This window comes from Callorhinus ursinus, unplaced genomic scaffold (genome assembly GCF_003265705.2).
Source record: "Callorhinus ursinus isolate GAN/ISIS: 27379988/994484 unplaced genomic scaffold, GSC_fseal_2.0 scaffold24, whole genome shotgun sequence".
In the NCBI taxonomy this organism is placed as follows: domain Eukaryota; kingdom Metazoa; phylum Chordata; class Mammalia; order Carnivora; family Otariidae; genus Callorhinus; species Callorhinus ursinus.
Window position 1 is genome coordinate 338,457 of NW_027397086.1, and position 27,950 is coordinate 366,406.

Sequence of the window (27,950 nt, forward strand, 5' to 3'; positions counted from 1 at the left end):
GGGACGGAACCGGTCTGCCGGCCACTGGGGTCGGAGGGATCGGGGGGCATCTGGGCATCCGGCATTCTCGAGTCCCCGCCCCACATCTGAGTTCGTCTCAGGAGGCTGACTTGAGGTTGGAGGCCTTGCCTGCGAGCACACTTGCGGGCAGCTCCCGGACGGCCCGCCGGCACCGTGCCACCTCGACCTCGCTGGCGTCTCCAGAATCCCAGCGGCCTGCCCTGGAGGGCTGCCTCTGGCCCCGCTCACTTCGGTTTCCCTCCCCGGGAACAGGCCTTGAGTAAGGACTCCCGGTGCGGGCAGGTTGCGGGGGGAGGGCGGTGAGGAGGGGAAGGGGGAACCCGGACACGCAGGTGAAGAGCTGCCTGCTTACCGGCTGAGAAGCTGGCTCACACCAGGGGGGCCTGAGCAGCCGCAAACGACACTGCCCCAGAAGCTGACCCCTGAGCCCCCCGGGGTGTGGCTCCCCCCACCCCGCTGCATGCCAGCTGCTTGCGGCCTCAGGCCCCCAGATGCTGATGGATCCCAAGGCAGGAGGCTACGCGGCCAGCCCTCCGCTGGGTAACTGCAGCTGCTGACAAATGGGATGGGAGGATGCACACAAATCTTAGAAGCAGGAAAAAACAAAAGACATTACATGTAGGGAGCAAACAAAACAACAGAGGCCCGAGAACGGTGGAACTAGAAGTTTAATGTGCTCAGGGGTTAGGGAGAAATAGATTATTTTTTCCCTCACTATATCCTGTGAAAATATTCTCCAAAGATGAGACTGGGGAAAAAAATGCATATAAACCACTTTTTTTTTTTTTTTTAAAGAGAATTAAATACATTTATCAGGCAAACAAAAGGAGAGAATTCATCACCAGCCATGCGATGGCGGTATCGGGAGGCGATCAAGACTAGGTACGGTCATGAAGGTGGGGCCCTCAAGATGGGGTGGGGGCTGGTCACCCAGGGGCCGAGAGGGGCCCCGGATCGAAAGCCTCTCGTTGGCACCCCCATCTTACCCTCCCAGCCTCCAGAACCGTGAAGAACAAGGCTCTGGTGTTTGTAAGCCCCCAACACTCACGTGCCAGCCGCCGGGGCGAAGGCGAGCGACTGCTTAAATCACAGGAACTTTGTCGGGCTGACCACGTGTAGAAATCTGTGCCGACATGGCACGAAGCCTGGGGACATGAGGGGGACATCAGCTACCTTTTCCATTCTTCCAGACTTTCTGGATTTTATATATTGATAATTTTTTAGGCATTTTATGTTTCTCACTTATAAGCAACGTTATCAGTCTGACAATCCTTGCTTTATTTGGATCACTTGTTCATTTACATTTAATGTAATCAGTGCTGCGTTTGGGTGTAAATCCATTACCTTATTTGCTTTCCATTTCCCCAGCCTAGTCTGTATTAAATTTTTCTCCTTGAATTTTGGGTTATTTAAAATGATGCTCTAATATCCCCCGTTTATTAGCTTAATTATAGACCCTTTTATTCGTCAAGTGATGACTCTAGAGAAAACTTTGGGGTCTCACGTGGATTCGCTTTTCCTGTTCCTAGGCCATGCGCGGGTTCAGGGAACCGAGCGCCTCTCCAGCTGCTCATGTCCTGCCCCCATCTGTGGCCGCCGCCCGCTTGCCCTCCAGCGCTCTCCGTTCCTGCCGCTCCTCAGAGCTGCCTTCCTCGCCCTTTAGAATCTCCTTTAGTGCTGGTCTGCTGGTGATGCGTCATTTCCCACTTTTGCCTGAAAACGTCACTTTCATTCTTAAAGGGCGTTTTTGCGGCGTTCCGCCTTCTAGGGTGGTGGCTCCTTTCTCGCCCCACGTTAGCGTCTGCCGCCTTCCCACTGTGCCCACTGCCGTCAGGAAGTCCTCCTTGGGGTCTTACTACCGCTTCTTGCGAGGGAACTTGTCTTTTTTCTTTGCTTTCAAGTTTTCCCTTTGCCTTCGACTTTGAGCAGTTTTACTATTATTCTGAGGTGCGTTATTCGGTTTCTCATCCTGTTCCGGGTCCAGCTTTCCTGGTGGCTCCGCAGGACGGAGTTACAGGTGCATCCCTGTGGAAACCCCGGATCCGCACTTCATTTAGGAACTCGCCAGACACTATCTAAAGGACACTGTTGAGAACACGTGGCTTAACGTACTACTGACGCTCTCCTGATGATTTCTCCTTACATTCCTCATACCGTGTTCTGGAATAAACCAAAGGCACACTGCACTGATTCTGACGGAGTTCCCACTGGCCGCTTCCCTAACATCTATAGCCCCTTCCACCCCCGCTGCTCAGGCCTGGGCCTTACTTACCTTTGGGGCTGATGGTGTTGGCCCTAAGGCGGTTTCTAAACTTTGCTACAAACCATGTGCACCTGATAAGATATGCAAACAATATACAAATAATTGTTATTTATTTTGAATAAAAAAGTGACCAACATTCGAGATTACCCCACGTTTACAGAACATGGTGCCATGTGTGTGGCACTGGCCATCCCAGCAACGTGATTGGACTCTGAACACTAGAACCATATGAGCCATGGAGGGGTATCCAAAATGGGGAAAAGCGAAAAACCAGTTATCTTTCATTAACTGGAAAATTGGCCAACCAGCTAACTGGTAAAGAAACTGAGTACCTGTTACCTTTTTCTTTAGTGGTAACTCAAGTAAGATTGCCCCACGGGGCCGTGTACGGACACACGCACCCCCTCCAAAATCTCCATTTCATTTTTTCTATAATCTCCACTTCAAACGTTTTCCAGCAACCTTTGTCCTAAGTATTAAGTAAAAGCTCAGGACACTAGAGCAGGATCTTCAGGAAAAGAAGGCTAGATAGTGCTAAGGATATGGCATGGTCCGGTTCAACCCAGGACACTCCGTTCAAACCCAAGACAGAATCTGGCCCTCCTCGGGCAGGTCCTTAGTCTTTGTGGTTTTGAATGTGCTGGAAGAAGGGAGCCATGCTCCATCTTAAAGGTGGCAGGAAGTTACTCATTCTATGAATCGGGAGCACCTACTCTCTGCAAGGCACTTTACATTAGGTGCTGCAGGAGCTACCAAGATGAAGCAGACAGTTCCTGCCCTCGAGGAGCTTACAATCTAATAATGAGCACTATGTACATACAGTGCAGAGAAGCAGCCAACTTTACTGGAGGTGGGGTCTTCCAAGCAAAAGGTGTTCTTATTCTTAAAAGTTTTATTTAAACACCAAAAGTCTAAAACACACCACCTAATCAGATGGCAAGAATTAAGAAACTATCTCCTTTCTATACCTTAAGTTTTTAGACGCCCGTTCTTTTTATTAAAAAAAAAATGTCCTATGTAAACATACATATAATTCAAAGCTGAGCACAAAGATTAGCACAGGCATTGGGTAAACATAAAATATCACTATACACAACACACTTCGTTTTCTATACAGTCTTATTTCTGTATAAACAGGTTTGATATTCATGTTCCTTTCATAAAAGTACAAATCGGCGTCAAAGTCTTGAAAAAGACCTAATAATCCATTTTTGCTTTTCATTTTGCATTCGTACCAAAACCAAACTGCCCTAACCCCCACCAACCTGTTCGGCAAATGTGAAATGGATAAAGTAGGAAGTGCCTCAAAGCCGTCACCACCTCTTATGTGGTCCAGTCCGACCACCTGACAGGGTCTTTCTATGCAAGTAACAGGAGTTCACGATGGTGAGGTGAGCAAATTTTGACTAATCAACAAGATTTAGAGTTCTGCAATTTAAATCTTCCCCAACCCACTGACAACATTTCACCTGGACAGCCTACACCTTTATGCTGGCAGGAGAGCAACATCTTTCCTTTTTTTCAACTCCTGCCAAGCCTGGAATGAATGGCACCCCCAAGTTGGAAATTCATATAATATTGCTCTGAATAAGCTCACCGACTAGGACCTCAGACTATATTAAGACCCCCCCCCCCGGTATAATTATAACTCAAAAAATGCAAGATAAAAAAAGCTGAATCACCTAATCAGATGAAGAGGTTGGGGGAGAAAGACTAACTTCTTTATAGGATGTTTTTATAGTCATTCCCCCATTAAACTGATTGGTGTCCCCGGCAAGTTTTCAGAAACAGCCCTGTTCTAAAACAAAGGACATATGCAGATGGGAGGCTGCATCCCGTCTACCAGACTCAGCCTGGCTTCAAGTCCTGATACTGATTTTTATTAGCACCTTCGAAAGGAGCTCCCATCTTCTGAAAAACCCTGCTTTTTCATCAGGATAGTGATGCTACAGTACTTTAGATCATTAGAAGCAACTCTAGATTCTGCAAATTGGACCTAATTCAACTTAAGGAGAGTCAGATTTCACCTGCTCTGTAATCATTTTAAATAGCAGACATCATGTTAGATGTGAAGATCTTAACTCCAAGAACCTTTTTTAGCTTCAAGAAAGAGTAGTTCAAAGTTTACTATGAGATCTGAGACCCAGCCTTACTCTGCTTGAAGCTGCTGATAACTTGTGCTGATAATGAAAATGAAAACAATTCAGTTAGATATTTTAGAGGCATTTTTAAAACAGACAACCTGGAGGGGAAAGGTTCGATTCTCCAGACACCCTGTAGTCTTCCTGAACTGTTCAACTCCACCCACACAGGAAGGAAGCGTCTGAGCCTAACAGGATATTCATGACCCATTACTACGGGAGCCACACGGAGGCCCACCACAGTCCATGGTGGGCTAACTGAAGACATTGATTCCTCTGGCCATTGGCTGTTTTTGCTGCCCTGTCTCTAAAAAGCAAAAAGGGCAGGATCTACCTTTCCCTTAAAAAACAGGCTGGCCGACTTAACCAGCAGTTTTGCTTGTCAGGGACATTGTTGGCTTGGGGAGGGCGGCGGGTAGTGGTGAGGAACTACAATTTAGCAGACTTTGGCCCCAAAGGCCAGCCAGGAGTTACTGAGCACTCTGCCAGGGAAATAATTAAGAGTTCTGAAGAAAACTGGATATAATTTACCAAGTTAACAACCAACACTCTTACCATTAGAGAGAAAAATCACTGTGTGCTATCGTTTCTTTTAGGGAGACCTACTGTGTGATGTAATTTTTAGAAATTTTATCACTGATCTGTTCTTTCAAACATGAAATCTGCTAGCTCTGGACATGTCCTGAAGCTGAGAAGAGAAGAGGAAGGGAAATCAAGAGGACCTCACCAGGAAGGAAAAGCAAGAGAGAGCAGAGGGGTCAGGAGCGAGCAGGCTGAACAGGGCCTGGGATGGTAATCTTGGTTTCATTCCAGGAGCTGCGGTAATTCACCAAACTCTGAAGCAGTTTAGCCGCCAGGGGGGCAGGTATTTTGTAAAACCAGCACTGTGTTCCTCTTAACAAGCACCAATAAGCACCAACTTCTGCTTCTTAGCTGATAGCGTTGTAATTACAACAGAAAATATTTTTATATTTATTACCCTTTAACGTTCCTTTCACCTAATTAACCTGTGACACTCGCGAATAGGTCCAACCCACATGCTTCCGCATTAACATCCCCAAAACCTTCTTAGAAGCAGAAAGATGTCACACTCAACCACAAGCTTTGCCAGTGGTTCTAATAACTCCTGACACTGAAAAACAATTGGTAGTTTTGGCAGATGTAATAGTAGGTAGAGACTGCTTGAAGTCTGGGTGGTGGACAAATGAGGATTTCAGAATGCATATCAAGCATAACAAGCTATCAATTTCTTATCTGGAGTAATGGGGACAAATTAACCCCAGAGAAAGTGTGATACAGGTGTGGATATCAGAGTCCCCGAATGCAACCGTGTTGTAGCTGAAAAGGTCTAATTGCTTACAGTCTTTGCTCCCGACGGCAGTGCGGCAACTCGGCCACTACCATTTCTGCCGCCTCTGAAACCGTTCTTACAGTGACAGCCGAGATAAACTTGAAATCCACGAAACAGATCAGGCACATTTTAGGAAGCGTGGAGGGCATGACAAGTTTAAGCCTGGAGAGGCAGCGAGCCGGAAGATTCCAGGTGTCACCCCTGCTTTCCCAAAGTCCCACTGACTAGCACTCCGTCATCAGGTGCACGGCCCCTTAGTGAAATCAGAAGCCGGCTGTGTGTACGATGTTGCCATGCACGAGGAGGGCGGGCGGGAGAAGGGGGAGGCCTCCCCGCTGCGGGCACAGAAACTCAGGCTGAGGTGTTGGGTGGATTTCAGAGTCTGAAGAATGCCTAGCCCCATGCAGAGAGAAGCCATGTTCTAGTAAAACAGTTGCCATGTTTATTCCTACAGAGACATACAAAATAATTCGGGAGATCCATTTAGTTAACTGCCAAGAGGTACAGTTCCCCAAAAATGTACAACTGCTCTAAATAAGAACTTAATGTAAGTTTTAAATGGCAGCAGCACAAAATTCCCCAATAAGAACAACTCAAACACTGACCCTGATTAGGAACAAAGAATAAGTGACACTAAGCATCCCATGATTAGGAAACTGTCATAAACCCTTGACATGATCTCCACGTTTACTGTCGTGGTTCCTGTGATGTGAGCAAGGGCAACCATACAACCTCGGAGCTGTGCTGCTCATGATTCTAATGCCGCCCGCCCCTTTCTTGAAAATCAATTTAACGTGCTGGGCCCTAGAATCTGGGTCAACACTATTCTCGAAATGACCGAGATGAGAAAGATAAGCAGAAGACTCCAACAAATACAGAATTAAACACAGAAGACAACACACAATTTGAATAGGAAACAGAAGACATTTCAGGGCAGGCTGTTCGGAGGCGCCTCTGAAGGGCTCTCAGCGCCGGTGCCTGCGAACCTGCGAACACAGCGGCCTGTGCTTGTGTCTGAGTGTCTTGTCCACGTAGCCAATGTTTCTAAAGCAAGGACAAAACGTCTTTCACTGAGAAATCACAACAAAGGCAGGAATAAATGTTGGAATAAAGGCAAAACAGACAGCATGTAACAGGAGTGAGAATTTCACATTTTATACTTCCCATCCTACTTCCCAGAAGTATGCAGCACAGTCCTGTTGAATAGCACCAATCCCTAGGACACTTATTTTCGCAATCCAAGAACACTATAATTCCTGAATGTCCATTTTTAATTTTAGATTTTAAGACCAATTAATGTCTAACATCTCCTCTTAAAAGCCCACAGGAAAATCCTGTACTATAAACATCAAGGACCCTTGCTGAGAAATTCCCAGGCTCTCGTCAACGGAGCCACACACACCTGTGGCACCGGACCACAAGCACCTACGTGCTTGGGCTGCCCATCCCTTTCTGTAAGTTTTCTGGAAGTCTCTAGATGGACTGCACGTTCTTATAGAGGATACAAATGAAATGTCTGGACATGTCAACATTAAAAACACTAAAAGTTTTAGGGAGAAAATATTCTTTTTCTTCTATGTACAAATATCTCATCTGGGCTATGACAGTCAGTCGGAAGCAGGGAGGTGACACGGGTGAACGGGAACCCCCGACATCCTGGACATATTAAGGAGTTAGGACTGGAAATCTGATAATGTGGGAGCTCATCAAAAATAACTCACAGTTATTTACTTACGAGAATCACCTGATCTTTTGACACATTAAAACCAACTTCAGTCTTGGCCTCAACCTCTTAAATATACAGTTTTACGAACATGTTTTCAGTATGCAGGAGAAATAAGAATCCGTGGGATACAGATCTGGGGCTATCCGTGGAGAACCAAGTATCAGGACCAAGCGCTGTTTTATACACTCGGAATGTCTGGGGGCACACCGAACACCAGTGACAGGTGATTTACACTCTGGGGAGCCACAAGGCAGTTCCAGATCAAGGCAAGCATTAAAGTCTAACTCGGTCCAGCAAGGCCCTTAGCCCAACTCTCTAGAAGAGATCATTCTGTTCCCAGAAATGATAGGGCATTCTTTTTGTTCAAGTTGCTTCAGTCAGAACACTTGAAAAATAAGTGTTCCTCACTGGGTAAGGAGTGGGGGGCTAGTGTTCCTCTCAAAATGACTTACAGTCTCTGCACCCAGTCGTTTTAAAGATCTCCTTTAGTCCCTGGAGATGGAGACTGTACTTCAGAAATGAGTTCCCAGGGCCCTATTTACACTCCTGAAGAGGGCCTTCCCACTTGAAGGCCAGGCTTAGCCAGTGCATCCCACGTCTTCGGGCCACAGGGTATTTCCGCAACAGAGCACGCGCCCTTTCTAGCTCCCCACCACTGACGTTCAGAAGACAGGAGAATCGCAGAAAGGGCAGGGGCTTTGCAGTAACCTCTTAATCCAGTCAGGATCTGTGAGAGGAAGACAAGTGGCATTAGGTGTCAGCTTCAGAGAAGGCAGGCAGATGCGCTGAGCCCTGGCTGGGCTGCCACATAAAGGGACAGGCACCTGGGTCTGGCTCTGTGTTCTCAAAGCACTCACTCCCATGTTCCAGACAAGGCTGGACTGAATCTGTGCTTCCCAAAGCTATGTGTGTGATGACATTTTCATCCCTCTGTGAGGGAACAGGAACATAAGGGTCATGAATCAGTGATTCATAAAGTTCAATTTATTCAGCTGAAAGGACTACGCTCTGTTCTGAGAGGATATCCTTTGTACACTATTAATGTGAAAATACTCTTTTATAAGATTACAGTAATGGTAATTTTTTAAATGCATGACTTGGAGCAGAACGTGAGTATACTGGGTCGACACCTTCTCCCCTTTAGGAAACACCCCCGTCTGTGAGTACCCTGTCCTACGACTGCCCTCCAGACCCCAAAGATTCTCTTCTCCCCCAAAACTGTCTGTAGTTCAACTCGAAGTCAATTGGCAGATGTGTTTCCTTGATTTGTCTCGATCTTTTCCTGATTTCCTGTCTAAATAGCATACCGACTCTCAATTGCAGTGTTTAGGTATTCCCCAAATTTGTTTCAAAATAATGCAGTAAGAGGAGGAAAGTGAGTGGGGGACTATGGACAAAAACTAAAAGGCCATGAGCTTACAATGGCTGAAGTTGAATGACGGGCATATAAGGGTTTTTACACTCTTTTCTCTACTTTTGTATGTGATTGCATTTTCCATGGTAACAAGTTAGAACACAAGCTGCCAACACTGACTTCTCAGAACGAGACAGCTTCAGCTAATTTAGAGTAAAAATAAAAAAAGGGTGCAGAGTTTTATGTGAAATGTTTTCTATTTTAGTTCATCGAGACCACAAATTTCCCCCAAACATGTCGTTAGCTCATTTGGTTGGGGTGCGATGTGACTGAGCCTCAGGTCATGAATCTGACGTTTGTGTGACTATTTAAGTCACTAACTCCTGGCTCGTGTCTATGATCTTATTTCAAACTCATCATGTCAGAAATGTGGGCTCTGTCACTGGAGCTATCAGGAAAGAGAATATAGACCAATCCGAAAAATCCCATTGTGGCTACTGGAAGAATGACCCCAAGTGCATATGCAAATATTCTGGCTTAGCAAGGCTATCCTTGTATACCTTATAATTTGCAGAATTTCCGTCCAAATATAATCTCTATCTGCCATCTAAAACAAGCTCTGACATTTTCTTGAACGATCTGTCTTCAGGGACAAAAGAGCAAACCGCTGCCCTCCTTATGCACTAAGATGCAATGTGTATTTTCACATGACCTATTCCAATTCTCATTTTTTAATGAGTTGTGGCTTTATGATCATACTGTCAAGAGCAGAATGAGCCTGCGGATGGTCCCCAATGGCCTCAGACGAAGCAGGGTGGAGCCCGGCCCTCCTGAGGCTGGGAAAGCACTCACCATCAGGAGCTGGATGGCGGGCGATGCTGTCGTGGAGCAAACACCTTCTGTATATCAAACTCTGGCAGGATTGGTAGGTTAAAAAGCACCTGAGAGAAGACAGACTGTATCATCAGGAGGAAGCCACAGATGGGTACTACCAAACCATACACTAACCAGGAAAGCACAGAAATAGTTCTCAAGCCCATGGCAACAGTGTATCCCTCTGCGCAAAGCTGGCCAGACCTAGCCCACGCTTAGAAAGGGGCCGGCTGCTGAGCCAAGAGATACAAAGCTTCCAATCCAGTCACTGCAACTTCTTTTTTGGCCATTTGCAAGTCTGAGAAAGAGTTTATTCTGTCCATGCTTTGAGTTTTTGACATGTTAAAAAAGATGAACATGTATTCTATGGAAAATTATTCTTGTATGTGATTTTGAAGATGAGGTATAAGCACTATCTTTAAGAGTCTGACAGTACAGTGGGAAAACCTGAAAGATATGGAAGACAAAATTAACGGTGCCAAATGAGACGGGACATGAACAAACGTCCACAGGCTCAGCTCCGTCCTGTGACCACTCACCACTGGGCACCCACCAGGACCAGGCTAGTGAGGGAAGGTGAGATGCTAGGAGATGGCAGAGAGTGCACTGTGGGTTGTGTAGGTAAGGTTTCCCAAAAGATCACAGTTTTTCAGCTGAGTCACTAAGGAGCAGAGAAATACAGAGAGGAAGGGGGTGGGGGGGAAAGAATCCAAGTAGGATCACCTCAAGTAAAGACCTGGGTATGCAGAAGAAAGGCTATACCTGAGTGAGAGCAAGCACCCATTCTCACATGGAGAAATTATACTGAGACATTCTGGCACTAACTCCCTCCAGCAAACACGAAGACATTTCTGTGAAAGAACCCGTCGAGAGACAACGATGCATAGTGGTGACACATGGGAACTCTGGAGCCGGACTGCCAGGTGCTCAGCTCTGCCAATCACCATCTATATGACTCTGGGCAAATTATTCATCTCCCCCAGGCCCCACTTTCCTCACCTGTAAAAACAGAAATCATCGCAGTGCCCCCATGCATGCTTGTTGTGCTCAACAGATGTTAGATGTTATTACTACAAGCCTACTACTACTACAAACTTGCTTCCCATTCTTCCCCTAAAAATCAAATTAGAAAAAAGCATAAGAACACAGTAAAAATCAGAAGAAATCCAAATATCTATCAATAAGGAAGTAAATAACAGAACATCTATACTGTGAAAACCTCTATAGCCATTAAAAATGGGACCTGGGGGCACTTGGTGACTCAGTTGGTTGAGCATCTGACTTGATTTTGATTCAGGTCATGATCGCAGGCTCACGGCACCCAGCCCTGCATCGGGCTCCATGCTCAGCAGGCAGTCTGCTTGAGATTCCCTCTCTCCCTCTGCTACTGACCCTGTTCACACCATGCCCCTCTAAAATAAATCAATCTTAAAAAGGGGGGGGGATCTATGTAGTAATGTGAAAAAAAATGTCCACAATATTTTGAGAAGAGAATTGTCAAGTTGTTAAGATAGGATGTGTGGTAGGGTGTCTGGGTGGCTCAGTCAGTTGAGTGGCCGACTCTTGATTTCGGCTCAGGTCATCATCTCAGGATCCTGGGACTGAGCCCCAGGTCAGGCTCTGCGCTCAGCATGAAGTCTGCTTGAAGATTCTCTCTCTCTCTCTCTGTCCCTCTGCCTCTCCCCCTGCTTGCATGCTTGCTCTTTTGAATAAATCTTAAAAAAAAATAAAAGATAGGATGTGTAGCACAATTCTGTTTCTGTTAAAAATAAATTTAAAATATTAAATGGGTGGGGACACCTGGGTGGCACAGTCAGTTGGGCATCTGGCTCTTGGTTTTGGCTCAGGTTGTGATCTCAGGGTCGTGAGACTGAGCTGAGTCGGGCTCTGCACTGACCGCAGAGTCTGCTTGGGTTTCTCTCTCCCTCTACCCCTCCCACTGAGTGCATGCACTCTCTCTAAAATAAATATTTTTAAAAAATTAAATGGTGCCTACCATGAACCAGGCATTGTTCTAGGAATAGCTGTGAACAAAACAAGAAAATTCCCTGTCCCCATGGAGCTTTCTCCTCCAGAGGAGACGGAGAAACAAAAAGTAAAACACAGGAGTGGTGATGGCTGCGTGGGAGGCCGATAAGGCAAGGAAAAGCAACGAGAAACACTGGGAGGGCAGGGGATGCAGCAGGGTGTTACAGCTCTAGCTCTAGCATGGCCACGAAGGAAGGCCTAACCGATAAAGGGACATTGAGGAAGCCATGTGGACACCTGCTGGGAGAGCAATCCAGGAAGACACCCTGAAGTAGGAGGGGTGTACCTGAGGAACAATGAGGCCAGTGTGCTGAGAGTGAAGTAAGCAAGGTGGAGAAACATAGGAGATGAGATCAGAACGGGGATGGGGGCCAGGTTGTGTAGCTCTGTGAAAAAATCACTAAAGGGATTTTGGCTTTTACTCATCAGAAATGGGCAGCCTCTGCAGAGTTCTGAGCAGAGAGGGGTGGAATGGATGAAGCCTTAACAGGACCACAATTGTGGCCACGTTGTGTACAGACTGGAAGGGGCAAGGAAGGCAGGAGCACCTGTGGGGAGGGAACTATAATAATTTGGGCAAGAGAAGATAGTGTCTCGCATGAGGACTACAGAGGTGGAGGCAGCAAGAAAAGGCTGGATTCAAATTTGAAATGCCTATTAATCTTCCAAGCAGAGACACTGAACTGGGGGTCAGACATAAAAGTCTGGATTTAAGGGTAGAGAGGTTCAGGCTAAAGCTATCCATTTAAGCCACCAGCATACAGATATGTGACTGCCAAGGAAGTACTGACAAAAGAAAAACAGGTTCAAGATGGAAATCAAGGAGATGAAAGAGAATCAGCAAAGACAACGGAGGAGGAGGTAGAGGCAGGGAGAAAACCAGGGGCACTGTGTGTGGGAAGCCAGGAGATCACGGGGCTTCAAGGAAGAAGGGGGGAGTGATCACCGGTGTCAAAGGCAGCTCATAGGTCCGTAAGATGTGAGCACCCCAAGATGCCCCCTTACAGTGAGGCAGGACAGCGGGAGAAGGATGACCTCCACCTTAAAGCAAAAAAAGTGCATTTGCTCTTCTTTTATATTCCACTAGCTTAAACAGACACTACCTTTGTAATAATTTTTAAAAATTTAATGCTACCCCAAAGGAAAACAGTATTACCAAAATAAAGAAATCCCTCTTGGGGCACCTCAGTTGGCTGAGTCGGTTAAATGTCTGCCTTCAGCTCAGGTTGTGATCTCAGGGTCCTGGGATCGAGCCCCACATCGGGTTCCCTGCTCAGTGGGGAGTCTGTTTCTCCCTCTCTCCACTCATGCTCTCTCAAATAAAATCTTAAAAAAAAAAACAAAAAAAGAGCCCAAACTCAACCAATAAAAAAAAAAACAAACGCCTCTTTAAAGACTGTCCTGCCTTAGGGCGCCTGGGTGGCTCAGTTGGTTAAGCAACTGCTTTCGGCTCAGGTCATGATCCTGGAGTCCCAGAATCGAGCCCCGCATCGGGCTCCCTGCTCGGCAGGGAGTCTGCTTCTCCCTCTGACCCTCCCCCCTCTCATGCTCTCTATCTCATTCTCTCTCTCAAATAAATAAATAAAATTAAAAAAAAGAAAAAGAGTATCCTGCCTTAAGTCAGACTGATAAAGTCTACATCTTGCTTTTTAATAGCAGCTTTTCTCCAACCTAGTGGCATGGGCAACATATATTTTGGATAAACACTTTACAGGGGCTTGTGCTACACAAAATTGGAAAATGAGCAAAAGCAGGGTCTGGCTTAAAATGGCTTACCGGAGCCAAATGTGGCCATTGGAGCAGACGGCCTGTTTGCGATCTGTGAATGGCAAGATCTCTTTACACAAACTACAGTGCTCAGGGAAAGTCTGTTTGTTCATCTTCTTTGAGATGTGTCCAATCAGCACCTAGAGAGACAGAGCAGTAGCAACGTTCAGCGGTTTGAGTGCGAGACTTCCCACAGACAAAGCCTCCTGACACGATGGAGGGATGAAAGTGTATGCCGTGTCGTACACAAGCCAGGAGATTTGCATTTCCACGTAGGCTGGTCATACTGTCTGGACACAACAAAGCTAGACCCTCACCGTGTGTCGACTGGCTGAGTAGGATAAATTCATTCAGTGACCCTGTGACAACACAGTGAACCCCAACCACTAAAGGAAAAACTGGTCTGAAAACCAAAATCTTATCACTTGCCTTGTTTTAGCAGCTCCTGAAACATGGAGTTCAGAGTTCTGTTGGAAAACAAAGTATTTAGCTCTTCTTTATAACGTATTGACCTTAAGAAGGAAAAGCATCATCTCTATGGGCCAAGTATTATGTGAAATATTAACTTTGTAGAATTGTACAAATGTCCGTTGTTTAAGAGAGGCTTACAAAGTACAAATATAATCAGGATTAAAAAAGAAAATTTCCCTTTCTGATAGCTCCAAGACCCACGACCAATCTAGCCTAGCAGCCTGCAGCCTGCGATCCACTGAGCCCCACTGCAGAAGCCGGGTGGGCCCCAACGTGGCAGTGAGGAGTGGTAAAAAGAGAGGTTGACAGGGTGGGCTCTAGACCCTGACCTTACTTCAGCTTTGCTTTTCTCTGCTTTATTAGGATTACACCACTTTAAAAACGAAAGTCTAAAAAACGTTGATCTACTTCATTATTTTGTTGAAAAAAACCTTCACTGGCTACATCATTTGGAGGCATGGGATACACCAAGCCTTAAGAACTCTCATCTTAAAAAAACAAACAAACAAAAAAAACAACTGTCATCTTACTAGGAGATAATGTCCTTCGAGGTTTTTAATCCATTTATACTTAAGTTCTTGTGAAAGAACTCTCTACTTCAACCATTCACTAAAATTAGTTCACTGAAGTTTTGAAGGTATCTTAATAGCTCAGAAGAGTGTCTTACCTACACTGTATATAATTTACAAACCTAAAGCCCATTGGCTTTTGGCTTTTTGTTTTTTTAGTCTTAAGAATTCTAATTTATGGTCCCTTCCAGCAGGGATTTCGCCATGACAAAATCTGCTTCGAATTCCTTCAGGAGAGATGCACTAAAATTTTACATGAGGAAGAACTGCTTCTATGTGCTCTCAACAGCCTCAACCATGCAGATCCACCTGTGTTAGTGTAATTCACACATCCCCAAAGGGGGAGACATTATTCCTTCCAAGGGGCAAATACTGGTTCTTGGGGGGACAAAAATTCTTACCCTTTTAAGGCATAAAGTGCATTTAAGTATATATCTATCACAAATATATACAAAATATAGCTGCGTTATTATTAGAATGTCACAGACAGGAACAATTAGGAAAAAAATGCCTAAAAACACTGGGGGGGTAAGTGGGGGGGCAGTGGTGGCGATAATAAAAACTGTTGGTCTAACTTCACCAACACACCAGGCTGAGAATCTCAGAAACAATTCATAATTACTAGTACATCAACGCACTAGGTTTGAAAAGGTTCATTTTATGCATAGTGGGACTTTTTAAAACATGAAATGCAGTGTTTCTAATCAAAACTCGGTTATATCGATAAGTGGAGGTACCATCTTCCCTTCTTTAAAGTAGCTCTGCCGGAGCCCTGTCACTATGCTGGTGGTTCCCACGCTCATGCCACACATGGACAAGTACCTAAACCATTCCCGCCAGCTCCCACCACATATTTCCTAAAATGTTTTGTCAATCTTCCACTGACTCTTGTAATATTCCTGCTAGGTCCTGTGAAACAGTGACCACCAGGAAAACTCTTCTGCAAGATTCAGACCACAATGAAACAATTTTTAAAAGCTGACTTTCAAAGATGAAAAGTCAGTTACATGAAAAGGACATCGTAACTATTCTTGAGATTACTGCAAATATCCTGTGAGTAATGATTTTAGGGGTGGACACGTGGACACACACACACACACACACACACACACAAATTTTCCAATAAGAAAATGCAACAAGGAATTTGTGAGTGGTTTAACATTAGGCACGGTGGTATTTTAATTTATTACCTTCAATTTTAAGTAAGACTCTAGGCAGTGAGAATAAGTGCCATAACAGTAAAAAGGAACACGGGCTTTTGTGGTTTTGAGTATTTTAGTATAAACTATGTTCCTTGCAACACAAGATCTTCAGGATTTTTTTATTTTTATTTTTTTGTTGTTGTTCTTCAGGATTTTAGCAGCTGTTAGTTCACAAAGAAAGGTTCCCTGATATCAGGATAACAACGAGCTACATAAAGTTAAATGGTGTCTTTTCTGCAGGATTTCTCAGAATCCTTAGAAGGATAAGGGACACTGGGAACCTCTAAGAGGAAGACAGAGTATACAGCATTTCCTCAAGCTCGGAACCCTAGTGTTCTATCAGGGAACTTGAATTGTGTGGAATACATTTTGGATAAGACTCTAAGATGCTTCTAAATCAAAATAAAGATTATGCCCAGTTTTGTAAAACCTTATGAGTAATAATTTGCTTTCTTTAACATGCCCTCCCTGACTACATAAAAAGATCTCAACTCCTCCCAAGTGTGACCAATCCCTGTGCTACCGCCAATCCCCATTCTCCCAGAACCTTCTGCAAAAAGGAAGGGAATAAAGCACAGTGTCACCCTACCCCTGCTGTGACCACCCAATCACATACTACTTGCTAAGTGAAGCCTCCTCCGGCTCATCCACGGCCTGGGGAATCTCAGCCCATAAACATTGCCTATCAATAAAGGCCACGGTGAGAGGAAGAATCGAAATATTCTTTGTGTGATTTAAATGTGTCCTCTGCATTAATCCATGTTTCCTATTTATTCTCCTGCACCTCATGCCAATCAACTACCTACAAAATATCAAAGCAAAAGTTGGGTTAGGAATGCCACTTAGACCATTTCTCCCACATGAAGGAAGCAGACCTTTTACAGTTTTAGTGTTTTCTGGTAAGAAAATACCTACCCGTGCTGTTCGGTCATCATACTCCTCATCAGACATCAGGAAGTTACAGAGGCCCCTGGTGGGGATGCTAGTGTTCTCTGTGATCCAGGTGTGGAGGTACACCTCCCCTAAGACTCGCTTCATGTGCTCCCTGGTCAAATGCATTTCCACAGCTTCGATTTTCCCTTGGATCTCCAGGAGCTTCTCTTCCATTGGCTCACGGCCCCCGGCATCTCCAGCCTGGGTCAGGGAATCGTCGGTGGGGTCCTCCGGGTCGCCCTCTCTGCTCCGCTCCTGCAGGCCCTGCCTATTCGCCTGTTTGGAAGACGTGCCTTCCTCTTGCTGTTCTTCCTCGGCATTGCCCATTCCAGGGGAGTCAACTAATAAGATTTTGGAGTCCTCATGGGTGGGTTTCCATAATGCTTCTGAAGGGGTTTTCTGCATTGACTGATATAAAATCCTCAGGAGGAAAAGTTTGAAACGCCAAAAATAGGTGGCCCCGCTGCTTTCAATCTTTTTTTCCAAAGCTTCTTGTAAAAATTGAGGGATATGTTTATCTTTTAAAATCTTCCAGCGTACAAGATCTATTAAATCTACCTGCTTGAAGAGATTTTGAACTGAAGATTCCAGGAGCTGAGCAGCTGCCTCTTCAAAGGTTTTGAGAGTAACAAATTGGACCTGGTGGTTTTTGTTCACAGGATGGAGGCCGTTGACCATGCCCTCAGTTGTAATGACGGCCAGATATGCGCCGCAGGGGCTCACTGCTATCCCGTGTGTCCTCACTGAGCCAAACACATCTGAGAGTTTAATTAACTGGTGTTCAAACTTTAATGCGACATCAGTGAAAATGGGAATCAGCTGCCTCACCTTCCCATCACTGGAACAAGTATATACTGTTCCATTCTGCTTGTCTGCAGTCATGGAGACAATCGGCAGTGAGTGAAGGCCTGTGACATGGGAATTGTGGACATTGAGACCTGCTTTGGAGATCAGAAGAAGACACCAAAACACATAGGATCCTCTTGCAGCCACCACTAAGCTACAACTACACTTCTGGTAAGGGTGATAAAGCGGAACACATTTAATGCTGTGCACTGGCAACTGGTCCATTTCTTTCCACAAGACAACGGGCTGCCTTAAAGTGAAATAGCCTTTCACTGCTTTGAGATTGACAGGAAGAATTTTTACAGGTCCAAAAGCACTCCCCACAATAAGGCCGCTCATTTTCCGATTATTGTGCTCATATTCCCACCAAAACAGAACACTAGGAGAGCTGATTCCTGACTCAATCGTGTTGCAGGAAGAGATGGATTCCTTCCCTACAAAGGGCAGCTGGAACTGCCACACGGCAATGTTGCCGTTCTCAAGGAGGACCGCCAGGAGCACACTGCCCACGTCCCGGCACTCGTTGTTATGCTTGACCTGCTGAGTGGTACAGATGCCCGACCACTCCATCCTGACCGGCGTCTGCATGCTGTGTCTCCTCTGGAACTCCGCGAAGTCCCCGAGGTTCCCCTCTGGAGCCTCATTTTTAGAGAGCCTGTAACTGGTCTCGTAAAGACGTTCTCCATAAATCTCAGTCAGATCAACCAGCTGGACCCACTGTAGTCTGTTGAGGTTAGCCTGGATGGTCAGGCGATTGTCCATGGTCAGTGCTGCCAAGAGGCACCTGCCATTTGCATCGCAACCCATGGGCGACCAGCTAGTATACTTGAATCCCCTCATCGGTGGCAATGCCTTTCCCTCCGGGTTGAACACCCTATCCAACATGAAAGTCTGACTGACTGTGGGGTCTTTCGAGGTGGCAAATTTCTCCTTACACTCAGCAACTTCTGCTTTTGAGCCAACCTGAAAAGAAGAGATACGAAAACTATCAGATAAATATTGCACTCTAAGAGGAATACATTCACATTACTTAGGGTACTAACTGATTAATCAGTATTAACTGGGTCAGAATTTTGTATCAATCCTGTTAATTTTGAAAGACACGCATTTAAAAGATCAAGTACATGTCTGAAAGTTAAGGAGTACTTACTCAGAAAGTAAAAATTTTTTCAAGGATCAGAATAAATGTTGCCATTATTCAAAGCCTGGTTCCCACACTCTTCTTAGAACTGCCATAAGCAATAGCCATGACAGAGATGTACTTGATCCTTCAGAGTCAACAGAGCATTTAGCTAAACTAGTCACAAAACCATAAACATGTTAAGTATTCATTAAAACACATACCCATACACATCTTTGATACAATTGGATATTTGGATTTTTACAAGATCTTTGTGATACAAATGTGAGCTTTAAGTTTCTATTTAAAATTTCACTTAGAAACTATGCTGAAAGCCAACTTCCAACTGCTCTGTCCACTGTTTCTATAGAATAATGTCCACTCTGATTAGACTACTTGCCATTCCTTGAGTCCCTTGGGCCCCTTGTCTGGAATGCTGTCTTCCTATTTAAATCCCATCCATCCTACCAGGTCTAATTCTCTCTCTGAAGCCTTCTGAGATCTTTCTGGCTTTCGCCCATCTCTCCCTTCTCCAAGTTTGTGACACATATCAGCACTGCTATTTATTTAGTGCCTGGCTGTACAATGGCAAGCTCTTTAAAAAGATTTTAAAGGGAAATTAAAGACAAAGAATGAGATAAATGACCAAAAGAAAGAGATCCAGAACCAGGAAGGCTAAAGCCAAAACAAAGCAGAAGTCAACTGAAGTATGTCTTCTGATATGTACGAAGCAGGAAGAGGAAAGCACTTGACCCTACTGTCTTTAGAGATATTGATCCAAAGAAAGAAAGCAGAATCTTTCAGATTTAGTGACAATCTCCTTTTACGTAGAGGCTGATCTTCAAACTGGAAAGGATAGTTATTACATGATTACAAAGGAATTCAAGCCTAAGACATATATGGATATAATAAAACTCACGCTAAATGAGTTTAAGTCCCCAAACCCAGAGGAATTACACTCCAGGACACAGGATAAACTTTGAAGATGCTGAACTCCAAACGACTAACTAGTCCTTGATAAAGCTTGGATAACTGGGAATGTATCAGAAAACCAGAATACAATAGTTTTAAAATATCCCCTAAATGGGGGATATTTTATATGGCTCAGTTCATTTTTAATGGTTGAGTTGTTGAGTGTCTGTCTTCGGCTCAGGTCATGATCCCAGGGTCCTGGGATGGAGCCCCGCATCGGGCTCCCTGCTCTGCGGGAAGCCTGCTTCTCCCCTCCCACTCCCCCACTTGTGTTCCCTCTCTCAGTGTCTCTCTCTGTCAAATTAAAAAGAAAAAAATTTTTTTTGAATATCCCCTAAACGAAAAATAGGTAACAAATATTACAGACCATTAAGCCTGCTAGGAAATAAAATCCCTCAGTTGTTAACAATGAAAGGTTTGTGTAGTGCCTGGGTGGCTCAGTTGGTTAGGTGTCTGACTCTAGTTTCGGCTCAGGTCATGGCCTCATGGGTTGTAGGATTGAGTCTCATGTTGGGCTCTGTGCTCAGCAGGGAGTCTACTTGGGATTCTCTCTCTCTCTCTCTCTCTCTCTCTCTCCTTCTCCCCCTGCATGGTCGCATGCGCTCTCTCTCTCTTTCTCTCTATTTTAGGAAGAGAGAGCATGAGTGTGTGGGGGGGGGGGCGGTGCAGAGGGAAAGGGATAAACAGACTCCCACTGAGTAGGGAGCCTGGAGCCAGATGCCAGGCTAGATCCCAGGACCCTGGGATCATGACCTGAGCTGAAGGCAGATGCTTAACTGACAGAGCCACCCAGGCGCTCCTAAACAAATAAATCTTAAGAGAAAGAAAAAGAAACATTTGTGTGGATAGAAGTGATCATTAGAAACCAGCATAGGATAATCGGAAAAATCTAATCTTACTCTCCTTTCTGCTGAAACTGCTAAATGACATAATAAGCATAGAAAAGTAGATATAAAGTTATCCAACAAATGAATGAGATGACTAACTTTTCCTAAAGTGTGTTACACAGAATACTACTCCCCTAAATTGTCTCTTGAAAAAGAGTTCTGTGGCCAAATAAGTCTTGGGAACGTTGTATGTTACACATCATTTCTCCTTGAAGGGTCTCAGGAACACATTAAATGCCTTGGCCAGGGAGCTGCTGACTTAACCAAGAGTTTTCCAAACTTTTTTTATTTTAAAACCATAGAACCTTGTTGGGTAGTGTCATCCTATATTATCCTAAAGAATACTCTGAAAATGGTGTCTTAGGCAGTATATCTTGATATAGAAAGGCATTTAAGGTAGCCTCTTGGATATGCTAATGGACATGCTGGAGAAAAACAGACTGGAAAGCCCAACTAAACAGAGGTGCAGCTGGCTAGCCTGTTAATAAAATAATGCTAATCAAAGCCCAGAGCTTTGTATGGGTAGATAAGATTTGAAATATGACAGAATGAAGCACAGCATAACACCTGAAAATCTGTGCTATGATGCCAGACTACCTGGGTTCAAATCCTGGCTCTCTCACACACTAGCTCTGTGACCCTCCACAAATTACTTAAACTTTCTGGCCCTAATTTTCTCATTGATAAAAAGAGAACAATAATACTTGTCTCATTGCGTTAGGAAAGTTAAATAAGTCAATACATGTAAAGCATCTTTTAAGTAGGCTCCACGCCCAGCTTGGGACTTGAACTCACCACCCTGAGATAAAAAAGTCCCTACTGGCCGAGCTGCCAGACGCCTGTAAAGCATCTATTAATAAGTGTCAATAAATGTTAGTGATGAGGAGGAGAAGGAGGAGGATAAATACTCTCTGGGAATTAAGTAAAAGTTAATGAGACCTAATAAAAGTATGTAAGATGCAGGGTAGATATAAAATTGTCCACCAAATAAAGGGTAGATATAAAAATCACCAAATCTTATAACACTGTACACTAAGCAATAACCCTTAGAATAGGTAAATTTACTACAAATAAAAGCTACTCTAGAACTAAAAGTAAACGTCACAGGACCTACAACCCGAAACAGCAGCAGAGGGTGAAATAAAAGCAACCCTTGGTCTCACTCACTGTAGGAAGAATTCTTAACAGGATAGAGAGCAGTTTGGATTTCAACAGCAGGGAAAACCTGAATAGTTTTTTTTTTTTTTAAAGATTTTATTTATTTATTTATTTGAGAGAGAGAGAGAATGAGAGAGAGAGAGTACATGAGAGGGGGGAGGGTCAGAGGGAGAAGCAGACTCCCTGCTGAGCAGGGAGCCCGATGCGGACTCGATCCCGGGACTCCAGGATCATGACCTGAGCCGAAGGCAGTCACTTAACCAACTGAGCCACCCCGGCGCCCCTGAATAGTTTTGTGTAGTAATTTCTCATATATTAGTTTGAATGAATATACTGCCCCTCCAAGTCTCCATGTCACAAAACCAGCCATCAAATTTAAACATGATGGCCTGTGATGGCCAAGAAGCACATCACATAGGAGTCCAGCTCCCAGAGGACCACACCCAGCCAATCATTTAATTATATACAATCCTGTTTCCAATTGGCCACTATTACTACTAATAGCTAATTCCTTTGTAAGCACCTAATGAACAGAAATTCACTTGAAGCTATTCTACAAGAAGCTTCTTGAAGGTAGGAATAGGATTCCAAAGACAGCCCATAGTTATTTAACTTAATGTGGATGGAGTTAGTACTTTCTCATGCTCCTAACAATTCATGCAGAATAAAATTAGTTATACAAATATTATTAGAATTTGGAACTGTATCCAATTAGATGATTCACTAAATGAGCAGTCCAATGGGAAGAAAAACTACAAATTATTCTTAAGTCACGGTTTTATTGCTTTTCATATCATTCACTTATATCAGTCTCCTTGATATCATAAACTCAGTGTCCAGGACAGTAACTTGCAAATAGCAGATAATATTTGAACTATTTTATATAACTGCATATTTTCTTGAAATTCATAATCTAAATAATGGGGTCATAGAGCAAAAGCTTCAGAGGGGCTGAGCATCTAGCCTTCTAGCAGGGCCATACATTTAATCTGATGCAGGCCGCAGAATGGCCACCTTTCATGTCAGAGCAAAGGCAAGCTGGACAGTTCTGAGCAGCTTAAATCCCTAGGTGCTGCCAAAGGGTAAAACCATCAAAGTACTGATACAGACTTCTTTACATTCCTACCACTGCAGCCCAGATTTACCCAACAGAGGCCTCTTTCAGAACTGCAGGGACAACTCGGCATTCATTCACCAAATGGTCCTAGTCTACTAAGACTGCTAACTGATGGATGGTTTGTGTGATGCGCATATCAAAGAACAGTACAGGAGGAGAAGATGCCACTAATTAACTTCAGGCAAGCTATCGATCAATTAGAAGCGGAATACAAAAGATTTCCTATTACTTATTAGACAGTTGCACAACCAATGAGAGTCCCAATTTTTATCAGAATATTATGGATATCTTCATATCCACAGCTACAGTATTAATCCAGACCCTTATTTCTTCATACTTGTATGACTAAATTTATTACTTTGAGTATTTACAGGCTGCTAGTACTAAGTGATTATCTGCGTGTACATATATACTTACCTATATATACACACACACATACGTATATGTATTTAATCCTCCAAAAAGTCTAGAGGCCCCCAAGTGGATCAGTTGGTCAAGCGTCAGACTCTTGATTTTGACTCAGGTCAGGATCTCAGGGTCATGAGATCAAGCCCCATGTCAGGCTCCATACCCATGCTGGGCATGGAACCTGCTTAAGATTCTTTTCCTCTCCCTCTGCCCCTCCCCACCTCTTGTGCACGTGCATTCTCTCTTTCTCTCAAAAAAAAAAAAAAAAAAGTCTAAATAACACAGATTTTATCATCCCCCTCGTACAGACAGGCCTATCTTGCTGTTTTGTGCCAAAGCCCAAATTTGTACCCTCTATTTTATACTGACCCCAATAATCGTTTTCTTGCCTCTAGGCCCACCAGATTCATATTCCTGAACCATCCCAGGCCAGTCTATGCTTATGAAACTGTTACAGCACCTCTGGGCTTCCTAAATTGAAGCCAACTTCTTCGGACTGACCTTCCGAAGTTCCCAAATTGGCCTCACCTCACTTTCTCTCTCTAGAAGAGATCGTCTGTTAATCCATCATTACTTAAACAGTAACTGTGAATTATGTAGGTGAATAAGATGGACAACTCCTTCCTGTTATATGGATGCCCCTTTCCTCTGCTCCTCTTACAAAACAAATCCTACGTTCTTTCAGGTCTCCTTCAGATTCACCACCAGATAACATTCCCTGATGTAAGTGCCTCCCCTCACTATTCCTTCCATTCTTTAAATTCTCTCTGCTAGGGGCACCTATGTGGCTCAGTCAGTTAAGCATCCCGACTCTCAGTTTCAGCTCAGATCATGATCTCAGGGTCGTGGGATTGAGCCCATCGACAGGCTCTGTGCTGGGCATGGAGCCTGCTTAAGAATCTCTCTCTCCCTCTGCCCCTCCCCCGCCTTAAATAATCCTCTCTGCTGGGGCGCCTGGGTGGCTCAGTTAAGTGTCTGCCTTTGGCTCAGGTCATGATCCCAGCGTCCTGGGATAGAGCCCAAAATCGGTCTCTCTGCTCAGCAGGGAGCCTGATTCTCCCTCTCCCTGCCGCTCTGCCTACTTGTGCTTTCTCTCTGTCAAAATCTTTAAAAAAAATTGAATTAAAAAAAGAAATTCTTCTTTAAAGCATTAAATCTGGACCACGTTGGACACACACACTTAAAGGTTTCTCTAGTTCATGTGCACATGAACATCCTTAGAAATGGTAAGGATATACCTTTTAAAGCCCCTTTCTTCTGCCTCCATCCTTTTCTCAATTTCACAGTATTACCACTATCCATCTACCTGATGTGATTATACTCAAACCAATTTGTTCATATCTTCTCCAAGAAGATTTTCAGGGTTTAGTCATATCAGTCTATCAGTGATTTAACTCAACAACAAATTGTTTAAAACTTTCAAGTGTGCTAAAAAAAAAAAAAAAAAAAAAGGTGTGGGCTCCCTACACCCTACCCACAGCTAATGATTCATATTTAAAATGGCAGTGCGAAAAAAAGTTTAAAAACCTTTCATTTTCACATAAACACATTTTCCGGGCATAGATATATACCTTTACGATGCTTATCACTATCTGATATTACAGTTGTACTTGGTTCATGACTTGCTAAAGAATGTAAGCTCCATGAAGGCAGGAAGTTGGTTTTGTACACTGCTTTATTTCCAGAACCTAGATCAGCACCTAGCTGATACGTGGGGCTATTCAAATATCTGCTAAATGAGTGAATATACACTTTTTATAGCTCACATTTATGCATAAAGATTTACAAAGAAGACAGGGAAAGTTTTTATACTTTTAAGCCACTAATGAACGATGTGATTTACTATTTGGGAAAAAAAAAAAACTTGAAGGTAGTGATATTGAAACAGTAAAACTAGGAACCCTAAAGTTCTGAAGGTAAACTTAATTTATACGAAGCTGAAAACACTAAATCTGCACAGAGGCCTTGAAGTTTAAGAACTGCATTTATTTCCAAAAGCTTTCCTTTTCACTCCAATCCCAAAGATTTTCAGCTATAAAGGAAAAAACTAAACTACCCAGCTGCCCAAGGTGAGAAGGAACATTCATATAATAAAGTCGCTAAGATATCTGAGGCAATGAAAAGGACCAAATTTTCTTCTCCAAAGCAGAAGAGGCACAAGAGGAGGGCACGTCACCGTAAACAAAGCCAGACAAGGGCCTCAGGGAGTCGATTCCAGACAATAGCAGCAACTGTAGAGGCAAGGTCTGGGGTTGGGTCAAAGGGGGTGGAGTCTCAGAAAGCACCACGGAGAGTGATCAGCGCCAGCAGTGGGGCAGGCGCCGGGGCGAAGGCAGGACCTGGCTCCGACGAAAGCTCCGGGGATACCTGTGTGCGTCGGAAGGGGGGTGGGTGATCTGGAAAACTGGGCGCAAACAGCTGCGAGATTTTCTGTTTTGTTTTCTTTTAAATACGGCGACCCCAACCACTCAGCCCCAAGCTCTGGATGCGACGAGGGGAATCGCCGGTAGGCGCAGGCCAAGATTCCCCAGGGACCGGTAACGCGGCCGCGGGCGGCGGGCAAAAGGAGCCCCCAGGGCCGGGGCCCAGGGGGTGACTTACTTTGAGAAGGCAGCTGTTGAGAGGAGCGGGCACCGAGGTGCGATGGATAACCAGGTCCTGGCCTGGATTGTGCACGTCGCAGATGAGCTCCAGCACAGCGATGCTACGGGCCGTGGACACGGACACGCGATGGTCCTCGGACCAGGCCAGCGGCTCCAAGCCGCTCACTGCATATTGCAGCTTCACGGCCGGCTCCCGCCGAGTTACCAGGAAGCGGAACGCGGCACTGGGCCCGGGGGCCGCGTCTGCCGCTGACTCCTTCCCGCCCGCCTCGCCGCCCCCCTCGCCCTCCTCCTCCTCGGGCGGCGCAGGCCCGTCGGCCGCGGGCCCCACCCGGGCCTTGTCGGCGGAGCTCATTTCCCCTCAAGTGCAGAGGCCGGATTCCGGGGCGCGCCAACCCCGCGCCGCCGTCCCGTTGCCGCCTTTGGCGCCGCCGCCGCCGCCACCGGCCCCCAGCGCCCTCCGCGGCGGCTTTCTCCCCTCAGGCCCGGAGCGCCGCCGAGCCAGGAAGGACCCCGCCGTTGCTAGGCGACCCAGCCCTGCCAGGTGGCCAAGGCGCTGCCTGTCTAGAAAGCGCGCCTCCTCTGGGGGCAGGACGGAGCCGCGCCCGGACTCGGCGGAGGTGGTCGAGGGGAAGGGGGCCTCGAGGGTTCCGTCTCCGGGCGACCGAGCCCCAGGCCCCTGTAGAGACCTCCCGGGTAACTAAAGTGCCGAGGAAGCGGTAGCCTGGCAGCAGACGAAGGAAACGTTGGCTAGGTGGCACACGGCCTCTTGTTTCTGAGGCACTCAGAGAACTTCACGGGCATGAGCTCCACGGCTGGGTGTCATGTGGCATCGCCCGCCGCGGACGAAGCCGCGAGGGAAGCCAAAAGGAGAGGCCACCGAGTCCGGAGACCCCGGCGCCGTGGCCCGTGGGCCCTTGGGGACCCGGAAGGGGCGCGGCCGCAGGAGCCGGCGGGGCACCTACGCGGGGTCCTCGCGCGCCGCCCACGTGGGGCCGAGCCGAGCTGTGGGCCGGCTTCGAGAGGTCCGGCCGCGCTAGCCGGTGCCGGCGCCCGTCCGTGTCCGCCTCTGCCCGCTTCTCGCCGCGTGTCATGGCAGCCGCCGGCACGCTTCTCCACCACGTCCCGGAGTCCCCGGCCGCCGCCCCCAGGACGCTCTCGGGACCCCGCCAGGCCCAGGCGAGGCGGGTGAGTTATGACCCGGCTTCAGAGCGGTCCGCACCCGAGGCCGGGCCCGCCGCCTCGCCTCTGGGTAGGGTTTCGAACTACCGACAGAGTTAGGGGGGAAAGTGGGCTGTCTAGCAGCTTCTGGAGAATTCGCTGAACGGCACGCGTCTGAGCTCGGAACACCACGCAGCGGGGATGTTCTGGGCGGCCGCGGAGCGGGTGTGGAGGGGCGTCTGCTGGTTCGGGCTGCAAGTTGTAGGGCCCCGAAGGTCGGGTAAAGGGTGGGAGGCTGATTCCAGCCCAAGTTGGGAACTGCCGCCGGGATGTGAGTGGCAGCCCCGGGCACTTGCCAGCCACACCTCCTAACTTCTCTCAGTCACCGTTGCCTCATTGGAGGTTGGTTTGGTTCGGGAACGAGGACTGGACTAGAGGTCTTTTTCAAGAGCTTTCAAAAATAGCATAGATTCTCACCCAGCGTGCAGTGCGGAAAGAGAATACGGAGCGGCAGTTTAACCTGCTCACTGGGGAGAGGAAAGATGCTTTAAATTTAAAGGAAGCCAGAGCTGAAAACTGGTTTCTGGGATGGTTGACTTCTCTCCTGGAATAGAGGAGGGCTGCAGGGCAGAAAATCTGTTGTAGAATCCTGAGTTACCACAGAGGCCAGAAATTATACCAGCTCGTGCCAAGGAAGGTGTGTGTTTTCTCCAGAAAGCAACAGGTAATTCCATTGACAATTGCCGAAGTTCAGTTCCACCAGTGTGTTGAAGCTGATATTCCTCGAGTTCATATAAGGATTCTCTTTGGTGGTTTTTCAGTGATAGTCAAGCTTTAGGATTTAGAGGTTTGGGAGTAGGAGTTTTCAGCTAGCCAGTGGGGTCGCTGCTTCTGGGAGGAGGAGAGGGAAGTCCCGAAGAGCCCCTGGGAGCATGGGGCTTGGACAGACCTGGGATTAGATTCCCATCTTGCAACGTGC

The 27,950-nt window shown here is 45.9% G+C and overlaps 2 protein-coding genes across 5 annotated transcripts in view; one reads left to right on the forward strand and one right to left on the reverse strand.

Annotated features, from left to right (window-relative positions):
* Positions 1–2,377: 2,377 nt before the first annotated feature.
* GTF3C4 (general transcription factor IIIC subunit 4) lies at positions 2,378–26,375 on the reverse strand. 3 transcript variants are annotated; one of them, XM_025888067.2, is made up of 5 exons: positions 25,809–26,375; positions 16,682–18,508; positions 13,534–13,664; positions 9,709–9,797; positions 2,378–8,229 (listed from the first exon to the last, which is right to left on the reverse strand). In XM_025888067.2, exons 1-5 carry the CDS (start codon positions 26,163–26,165, stop codon positions 8,165–8,167), a joined length of 2,469 nt encoding a protein of 822 aa, XP_025743852.1. In that variant the 5' UTR covers positions 26,166–26,375; the 3' UTR covers positions 2,378–8,164. The 3 variants fall into 3 exon arrangements, with proteins under 3 accessions (XP_025743852.1, XP_073761670.1, XP_073761671.1); XM_073905569.1 differs by lacking the exons at positions 2,378–8,229; positions 9,709–9,797 and adding an exon at positions 9,811–10,842; XM_073905570.1 differs by lacking the exons at positions 2,378–8,229; positions 9,709–9,797 and adding an exon at positions 13,954–13,991 and having other exon boundaries at positions 13,541–13,664.
* The window catches only part of DDX31 (DEAD-box helicase 31), a 69,918-nt gene continuing 68,228 nt past the window's right edge, over positions 26,261–27,950 (forward strand). For both annotated transcript variants that reach the window (XM_025888068.2, XM_025888069.2), the window contains exon 1: positions 26,261–26,998. In XM_025888068.2, coding sequence (XP_025743853.1) covers positions 26,903–26,998 — 96 coding nt within the window. In that variant the 5' untranslated portion in view covers positions 26,261–26,902. The remainder of the gene's footprint in view (positions 26,999–27,950) is intronic.